Source organism: Chelonoidis abingdonii, chromosome 16, assembly GCF_003597395.2.
Source record: "Chelonoidis abingdonii isolate Lonesome George chromosome 16, CheloAbing_2.0, whole genome shotgun sequence".
Lineage (NCBI taxonomy): Eukaryota > Metazoa > Chordata > Testudines > Testudinidae > Chelonoidis > Chelonoidis abingdonii.
In genome coordinates, this window is record NC_133784.1 from 11,229,043 (window position 1) to 11,238,850 (window position 9,808).

A 9,808-nucleotide genomic window follows, 5' to 3' on the forward strand; every position below is an offset into this window, starting at 1 on the left:
AACTCCATTCTAATCCTTATAGAGGCATCCCTCCACGAAACACCTTATGGGCTACAGAAGAAACCAGTGATGCTGCTTTCAGTGCTGTCCCTGTTCTGTGGATAAAGAACATCGTTTTCCAGGGCATTCACTCTTGATTCCTGCCAGAGCAATAAATCCACTCTGGGGTAGGAGGGGGAAGTTGCTGCTCTGAAGTGACCGCTCTTTCCCTCCTGAGTAGTTGGTTTTCCATTCATGCTGTTATTTTATTGACTGTAAATGCCATATTGTGCTTAAGGGTTTAATGGATCTTTAAATGGAATTGAACCGAGCAACTAGAATTTCAGTGTGGGGGTTTATGGATCCATAAATCTCTTGTTTTCAATAGAATGACTTGAACAAGATAATTGAGAGTCTTAACATTGATTTTTTTCTATCATAACTAGACTGATCATTACTAGACAAGAAGCAGGAGGAAGCCACAAGGACTCAGCAGATGTTGCTATAATAATAATGGATGATATGACCCCTTAGTACTGTGGGGTTGTGGAGTTTACGAATTAGCACTAATCCATTGCCATGCAGGAATCCTTATTTCCAGTGCCACATGCACTGTGTTGTGAAAACCCTTCTCTAATGCTATAAGCAGCATGATCTGTAAAGGGGAAAGGTTGTAGCACCTGAGTCTAGCCACAAAGGATGGGCTGCACAACCTCAGACTTCTCTTTAGGATGGGGAACCTCCACACTCATTTCTTCCCACACCGATCTGCAATAGATGTACAAGAGAGCACGCTGTGAAATGTTCTTCATTTATCCCTTTGTGCTATTTTACCCAGTATTGTTGCTTCTTGGAGCCTTTAATTCCAGGTTAATCTTAAACTCCCTACGATATAGAACAGTCCTAAAGTAACACACCCCCGTTCTTTGTCTCAAAAGGCTAAATCAAATCAACTGTCCCAGCATTCTCCCTCCCTTTTCAAACTACCCCCCTCCACAGGGATCAGTCTTAAAGTCAACAAGGAGTCCTTAAAGACTAACAGATTTATTTGGGCATAAGCTTTTGTGTGTAAAAAAACTTCACTTCTTCAGATGCATGGAGTGCAAGTTCCAGATTCAGGCATTATATAATGACACATGAAGAGAAGGGAGTTACCTCACCAGTGGAGAATCAGTGTTGACAGGGCCAATTCAGTCAGGGTGGATGCAGTCCACTCCCAATAATAGATGAGGAGGTGTCAATTGCAGGAGAGGCAAAGCTGCTTCTGTAATGAGCCAGTCACTCCCAGTTCCTATTCAAGCCCAAATTAATGGTGTTAAATTTGCAAATGAATTTTAGTTCTGCTGTTTCTCTTAAAGTGCGTCTCCCATCCACGTGGGATCACTGCTCTCCAAACACACCCTTGTTAATACACAGACCTATGTCCCATGATAGACATATAACTACTGTGTTCTTCTCACAGATACAGAACCCCCCACCCTGAGGCACAGCAAACCTGTGTGCCTCGGCTTTCCGCTCCAGGGTAGCGCTCAGTAACATGGAGAATATTGGTGCCCGCCCTTACTCCCCCCCAGCTCTGCAAAATCTCCCTGCCTGTACACGATACTACAGGGACTAGAATAAAGCCTTCAGGTTTTTGCAGCAGCATGGTGAACTGCAGGAGGCTGTACTTCAAATAAACGAAATTCAAAAAATCAGCTAAAATAGAAAAATCTGTGTTCAGGTGTTAGATCATATGACTAATAAAATCTGAAATAAGCAGGAGGGACTGGACAACAAAATGGCAGATGAAATTCAGTGCTGATAAATGCACAGTAATGCACATAGGAAAACATAATCCCAACTATACATATAAGATGATAGAGTCTAAATTAGCTATAACTACTCAAGAAAGAGATCTTGGTGTCATTGTGGATAGTTCTCTGAAAACATCTGTTCAGTGTGTGGCAGCAGTCAAAAAAGCTAACAATGTTGGGAATCATTAGGAAAAGGATAGATAAAAAGACAGAAAATATCATATTGCCTCTATATAAATCTTGAATACTGCATGCAGATGTGGTTGCCCCATCTCAGAAAAGATATATTGGAATTGGAAAAGGTTCAGAAAAGGGCAACAAAAATTATTAGGAGTCTGGAACAGCTTCCATATAAGGAGAAATTAATAACACTGGGACTTTTCAGCTTGGAAAAGAGAAAACTAAGGGGAAATATGATAGAGGTCTATAAAAACATGACTGATGTAGAGAAAGTAAATAAGGAAGTGTTATTTAATCCTTATCATAACACAAGAACTAGGGGTCACCAAATGAAATTAATAGGCAGCAGGTTTAAAACAAAATGCACAGTCAGCCTGTGGAACGCCTTGCCAGAGGATGTTGTGAAGGCCAAGACTATAGCAGAGTTCAAAAAGAACTAGATAAATTCATGGGGGATAGGTCCATCAATGGTTATTAGCCAGGATGGGCAGGGATGGTGTCCCTAGCCTCTGTTTACCAGAAGCTGGGAATGGGTGACAGGGGATGGGTCACTTGATGATTACCTGATCTGTTCATTCCCTCTGGGCACCTGGCATTGGCTACTATCGGAAGACAGGACACTGGTCTAGATGGGCCTTTTGTCTGACCAGTAAGGCCGTTATGTTCTTTTTAAAAAAAAACAAAACAAAATACTGTTTTTTCTTGGTTCTGTCAAAATCCTACTGCGAGACTGCTGCAGGACTGTGACCCAAGCGAATAAAAAACCTTCATACCAACACTTCACTTGTTAATTTTGCTTGTGTAATGTGACTAATGCCAATTAAGCAAGAACTGTCAAGGAAAGCTCTCTGCACTGAACTAAATAATCTGGCTCAAAGGGTTGATAGTTTGAACAGCAGCCAATGGACTCGAGTTGTTCATTGACCTCAATGCAGGTGTTTTCTTGCTATTGTTAATACTGTTAGGGTACAAGGTTGAGGGTCAGGAGCCCTGAGTTTTATTCTGTATTCTGTCATTGAGTCGCTCTGTGACCTGACCACCCTGCTTTATCTGCCTGCCACGGGTTTCTTGTGTTGCTGATCTACCTTACAGTGGGCGCTGAGACAATCTGAAAGCTTTCAGGCTGTGGTGGCTCTAATATTAAATTTTCCTTAGTGTTAATTAAATGTTCATGTAACAAAAAACTACAAAAGCCTTCTCAGAGCTGGGATTAAATTTTGGGAGGTCATTGGGTCCCCGTCATGTGCTAGAATAAAACGTGGAAAGCTAGAACATGAGGAGCGCAGGGTCCCTGTCAAGTGCATGCCTCCCTTCAAGCCCTTAACACAACCTGATCTCCCTCTTCTCACAGAGCAGGATCAAGGTGACGAGCAAACGAAGGCCTCCCTCCAGGACAGCCCGACGGCTAGCTGCTCAAGAGTCCAGCGAGAACGAGGAGCTGAACAGCACAGAGGAGCCACAGCTGCCGCTCCCCAGACAGGGCTCTACATTAGTGGATGCAAAGAAGCTTTGTGCTGCTGAGCCAAACGCTAAGGGAAGCACAGAAAACATGTTGGTGGCTAAGCTGCCATCACCAACAGATGGTGGTAGCCTGTCTCCTGGAATGGCCGGAAGCCCTTCTGGGAAAGGCAGAGGCCAAGAGGATGACTTGTTTGGATCTGACTATCTCTTTGTGAAAAATTCAGTGTCGAAGCCAGCAGCCAAAGCTAAAACCCCAGAGATCTTGGCCAGCAAGCCTCTTAAAGGTGGTGAGAAGAAGCCTGCTCTGTCAGTGCTGGATGATCAGGGCAGCAATGATCTCTTCCAGCCCGTACTGCAGAAAGCATCCAAGAAAAGCAGCCCCATCTCTTTCCTGGAGGATGAAGATCTCTTCACTAGTCAGAAAACTGTGAGGAAGAAGGGATTGAAACCCACCACCCAGCAAGACCTTGACCCAAAAGCCCAAGATATCTTTGAGGTAATGGCTGATTTATTACTGTTTTTTTTTTGTTTTGTTTTGTTTTTCTTTTTTCCTCCTGAATAGAAAGGGAGGAAATATATCACTAAGGCCCAGGGCAAAATCATTCTGCCTTCAGCACAGAAGGAATGGGCCCTTTGTGGGCCAAGTAAGGCTAAGCATTAGGCTTGGTCCTCTGCTGAGCTGTAGAAAATGCTGTCCTCTGAACCTCACTCTTACTTATCAGAGCAGAGGGTAAAAGGGATGGTGTGTGGACAGACAGCGGGTGTGTTTTGAGGACCTGGCTCTCTCCCTGCCAAGGGAATGCTTAGCTCTCTCTGTGACCTGACTGCTGCTATGTGACAGGAGTAACTGAGCTACACAACAACACTGATGGTGGTAATGCAGGAATTAGGCCCCCATCCTGCCTGGGCTTGTCTGTTTCCCTTAACCTTGATCTTGCATGTCCTGCACCTGGTCTGTGCAGTATCAGCAATGACTAGATCTCTGTGCCAAATTGGAGACCTAATCCTAACCTGTTAGAGTTGCAGTGACCAGGGTAGTTACAGGACTTCCAACTCTATCTGCTGCTGCATGTAGCTGAACCCGAATGTTCAGTTATCATATCCTGTACTGATGCGGTTCAATTTATGCTTTGCTCCAAGGATGATATATTTGCAACAGAAGCCATTAAACCTCTGAACAGAACAAAAGAGAGTGTGCCGGATTCTAACCTGTTTGATGATAACACTGACATTTTTGCGGATCTCACCATAAAACCAAAAGAAAAGAAGACAAAGAAAAAGGTGGAATCCAAATCCATATTTGATGATGATATGGGTAAGGCCTTCTTGATATTACTTGATGGTCTTTATCTTGATTTGGCCATGTGTTAAATCCCCGAGTAACAGAGGATGGGTTTTAGAACTTTCCCCTCCTCTTCTCCCCGTACCCCTCCCACCACACAGACCCTCTCTGTATTGGATTTACAGTGTAGAGATATCCATCTTTATAAGTGTCTGCTCAGCAGTCTTTAATATTTTACACTAGAGGCCAGTTTGTGTTGGTCTTACTCTCACAGAGGAGTACCTCACTTGACAGATGGTTCCCACTGTTTTTAATGGGGACTAGTTCTGCTGTGTATGGTACTATTCAGTGAGTGAGGATAGCATAAACTGGCTGCAAGTACTTGGAGTCGGACTTTCAAACCAATCACCCCTGATGTCCATCTCTTCCCTTTGATGTCAATGGTAAAACTCCCATTGCCTTCAGTGAGAGGGGAGATAGCTCAGTGCTGAGTGCTTCTGAAAATCCAGCCTTAATTTTTAACTATTGAGCATGGTTTCCCAAGAGCTTTTCATGAAATGTGTCAATAGAAATTTGGACAGAATGAATCTGAAAGCATGTGATAAGGAAAACTACTTTCATTCCAGGATGTCTTGACAATTTCAAAACTGTTTCCAAACATTTTTCAAACAGAAAATTTTGTTCGAACTGAGCGTTTTCCAGCAAACAGTTTCAGTTCAGATGAATTCACAATTTCTGACCAAAAATCATTTTGTCTAAAAATTGACACCCAGCTCTAGTTATCCTACAGTCTCCAGCACTAGACCTCACTGTTCACAGTGGCATTTCTGGCACTGAGGCACCTAGAGCACAAGTCAGAAATAGCCATGTAAATTAATGTACTATCACCCTAATCTTGCGTCCCTTCCATTCTCAGTTGGTTTAAGGGCACAGCACCTCCAGATGAAGGATTCATTCAGGGGCGACTGCTCAGTGCTCCAAACTAGGTAGTGCTGCCTTCAGTGCACCAGCAGGGCTCCAGGGAAGACACTTGAGTTTCTTTGATCAGCCTAGCAGCCCCAGAACAGGACTGGCATAGCATCTTCCCCAGCTGTTTAGCTAAGGGCTGGTAGCAATGCCCACCTTGGCATTTTACCAGAGGCTGTCACTGCCTGTTGAACCTTTCCTGCTGGGAATGCTCTCTTTCCACCTGCACCCAGTCACTCCTAGTTTATTGTATTTGCAAACTAATTATGATCCCCTGCCCCATCACTGCTTTCATTCATTGCTTAGCCTAGATGTACATATTTAGTTCCTTTAATCTCTCCTCATAAACCCTATGATGTTTTAGGGATTACCCAGACCAGAAAGGGCTTCTGTCACCACCAGCCTTAAAACTTTGGCTGCTTTCATGCTAGGCTGCTATGGCTCAGAGCCCTGCCACCAGTCGCCAGCCTACAGGCATAATCGTCTCTCTCTCTCTCTGCCTTCCAACAGCCTATACTCCTTGGCAGGGTGACCTCAATAGCCTGTCTGGTCCCAAGGCTCCCCAGATCTGCCCCCCAAGTTCTTAACTACCAGCCAGTCAGACTTTTCCTTTCTTGTTTGTCATCCCCCCAAAGGAGTGAAACTAGCCCCTAATTAACAGTCCACTTGAGGCCACACGGTTTGCACAACAGAGAACTGCTTGGGGTTCAAAATAAACAAAAAAGCTCATTTAATAGAAAAAATACAGATTCAAAAGTAGACTAGTCAGATAAAGCAATTCAGGCAAGTTACATGGACAGTGAACATAATGATGCCACCTCACGCTTTACCTTCTGCATTAAATGGAGAGCCTTCACGTCAAACCGCTTCCCTTCTGACAGGGTTTACAGGGGGCTTTTTCTTTCTGCCTGCCAATTCATGGTTACACAGGGCAGGGGAAACACCCCCCTTCCTTAGTTTTCCAAGACTTAGGTGGTCGTTTCCATTCCAATGGCTTTGTTGCTTTCATGGTCTGCCCTTCTCTCTCTGGGCTGTACAATGCTGGGAGTTTCGTGTAAGCCACTAGCCTGGGAGGTGCCCCTCCCTGCCTGCCTGCGTCCCGACAGCTGCAAAGTGAGGGGGGAGTTAAACCTTTGTTACAATGGCTACACACATACACCTGCTTACGTTCAGAACCATAACCTGTATACACCCTTCCCAATGACCACCGAGTTCAGCATTTTACTTGACTTGTATTTACACACAATAGCATTATATACAGCCAGTTGATTCAGTTGCTTATTCTTTGGGGTGCAGACCCCTGTCTTTCCCTGTGAGTGTCTGGAGCCTGACTGTGTCAAAGCCCCTTCTGATTCTTATAGTGCCTCTCACTGCCCAAAAACTTCAGGGCATTGTCTCCACCTGTGCTTAGGATGCTGCCTCCTGGGGAATTGAGCATTTCTCTGCAAGTAGTACTGCTTTCCCTGTCACAGAGAACAGGCTCCCTCTTCCCCTTCCTTTAGTCCCCGTATTGTAAGCTAGGGCTATAACTTCATTCCCCTCAGCACCCGCTACACTTCCCGTGGAAGCCAGGAGAACCCTGAATGGCTATGAAGCTAATTGCTTGCATGGCTTGTTTTGGAGGGCTGCCAATTTGGATTTACTCCGTACTGCTGCCTTTCTAGACTGCTCTCTTGTGCTGAAATTCTATCCTGGATTAAAGCTGCGTATCCCTATGATCACAGCAGTGGTCATGTGCAGCGGAAGGGGAGGGCAGCGAGAATAGACTCCTCACACAGGCAGAGTGGCACGTAGTTGGAGTCCACCTCTGATCTCTGGCCCACGTGTCCCTAACCTTCAGCATTCAGAGCCCAGATGAGAGGCTTGGTCATGTGGTTCCACAGGTGCTCTGTGTGCAACTGGATTAATATGTACTCACTGAGTCGGTGCCAGACTTGTAAACAGATGCTAGCTTACCACACCAATGCATAAGAGAGGAGGCAGAAAAAGTCCATCAAACAATTGAAACCTCCCAAGCCCTAGCTGTGTATAACCTTTTATTAACCTGTAATTGACCTTTCTGGCCCACCATCATTCAGCGGTCTCTTTTTTTCCCAGCTGCTTCTCAGGATTTCTTCTCCTCATCCCTCCCCCCAAACACATTTGGGCCAAGTCCATCCCACCCCTTCAGTACAGCCCCCAAATCAGCAACCACCTGTGGTGAACCCTACTAAGCTTTGAAGTTATCTATTGCTGCCGCTGCCCAAATGGGACACCCCACCCTGCGGGGGACAGAGAGGGCTGGCTCTAGTCTATTGTTTAAGGTCACTGCAACAGAAGAAACTAATAAACTCCATACTAAAGTATTAATGGCCCCATGAGTTTCACTGCCTTGCATGTGAATGAGCACAACAGCATCTGTGAAAGAAACTGGGCTTGTAAACCTCCATCTCTTCTAACTCTGAGAATGTTTCCCAACACTTTCCCATTGTGCCTGTAATCAGTATATGCCACTCAATGCATTTCTAAATCCATCCTTGTTCTGGTCCCAGGTGAGCCACGCTCTCCGCTTTACACTACTGCTTTAAGGTATCTGATTTGCAGAGCCAGTGGTGCCAGCGACAGTAGTAAAAGTTCCCCCCACATGTACGTCTTTCCCAGCTCACTTGGGTAAAAATTCTGGCAACTTTTGCAGTTTGTTTCAACAAAAAATCTCATAATTCTTTGAACCTGGGTATTCCCAGACTGCCAGCCACAGGAATGCCTTAGTGGGCCAGGGGAATGTGAATGTTTGTACAGCACTTAGGAGATGAAACGTGTTAATCAGTAGAACTCATGGGTGTGCATGCATGAATAATACATTCTCCAAAGGGCAAATCTGTGGACAGGAAGTATGACTTAATGGTTCTAAAGCACAGGACCGGATGAGTCTCTAAGTCTGCTCCCAGTTCTGCCACTGGCTTCCTGTATGGTGCTGCTGGGTGAGCTGCAGAGAAGTTAAGTGACTTATTCATCTGTGAAATGGCTATAATGCCTAACTCAGCATTGTGAGGCTTCCCTTGGTGCTTGTTCAGTGCTTTGAGATCTCTGGCTGGCATAAATGCCAAGTGTCAGAATTTCTTTCATTCCCCTCTCATTGACTATACCTGGTAAAAACCCACATCTAAAAGCTCCCCCGTATGCCCTCACAAATATGTTTTCATGTCACAAGCAGCAGAAAAGTGTTTATCAGCAAAGTGTCCTTGGCAGTAACTACTACGTGCTGGGGATTTTTCTGTGTAATGTCTTGCGTCTGGCAGCAGCTTCTCTCCTTTTTAATCACTGTGTTTCTCTTTCTCTAGATGATATCTTCTCCTCTAGCAGCCAAACCAAGACGTCCACCCCTAAAGGCCGATCCTCTCAGACAGCCTCTGAATCAAAATCTGAAAGCAAGGCATCAAGTACATTTGATGACCCACTGAATGCCTTTGGAGGCCAGTAGAGAATGGTGGGTGTTGCAGAGAGAGGGCCCTCTCTCTGCGAGGTTATCCTGATCAGTACTAGTACTCTTTTATGTCTTTGAGTAGAGAATCTGATGACCATGGACATTCGAATGACTGGCTCTCCACTTTACATGGTTAGTATCTCTTCCCTGCACTGGGTCTAATCACGCCTAACACTGTAAAAAGACTCTCCAATCGTAACTTTCTGCAGTCCTGTTTCAGTGCTGCCCAGATGACATAGCTTGTGCAATACCTGCAATAATGTAATCTATTATACAAAGTGTAAGTTCTTTTTTTGAACAGATCTATAGAAAAAATCACTGATATTGTGAAATAGTAAATGGTGTCTGCTAAACCAAGTCCAGCTGTGCGTGTCTTGCTTTCTGCTCTGCTGTTTGCTAGCAGCCTCTGCCTCCAGATCCCAAAATGGGGAAAACCAACGCCACGTCTCATTGGGTCAGCAGTCTGTCTGCTGGGTGCATCCTGTAAGTTCATGTCAGTTCCTCCCATCAGGGAGCAGCTTTACCTCTTGTCTCTTACAGATTGGAGCATGTTGTCAGTACTTAATAGATAAATCCTCCCAGAGGAGGGGATGCCAAGTGAGAACTAGAGGAATGGAGAACAGATTTTTGCCCAGGACTTTATCCAAGCTGCTGAAAAATATTGGATTGAGGCACAGTTTC

The 9,808-nt window shown here is 44.9% G+C and overlaps 1 protein-coding gene across 2 annotated transcripts in view; it reads left to right on the plus strand.

Moving 5' to 3' along the window:
• The window catches only part of LOC116834951 (WASH complex subunit 2C), a 57,841-nt gene extending 48,357 nt beyond the window's left edge, over nt 1-9,484 (plus strand). For both annotated transcript variants that reach the window (XM_032797380.2, XM_032797379.2), the window contains 3 exons: nt 3,307-3,912; nt 4,557-4,731; nt 8,985-9,484. In XM_032797380.2, the coding sequence (XP_032653271.1) occupies nt 3,307-3,912; nt 4,557-4,731; nt 8,985-9,124 (921 nt within the window). In that variant the 3' untranslated portion in view covers nt 9,125-9,484. The remainder of the gene's footprint in view (nt 1-3,306; nt 3,913-4,556; nt 4,732-8,984) is intronic.
• Nucleotides 9,485-9,808: the final 324 nt, after the last annotated feature.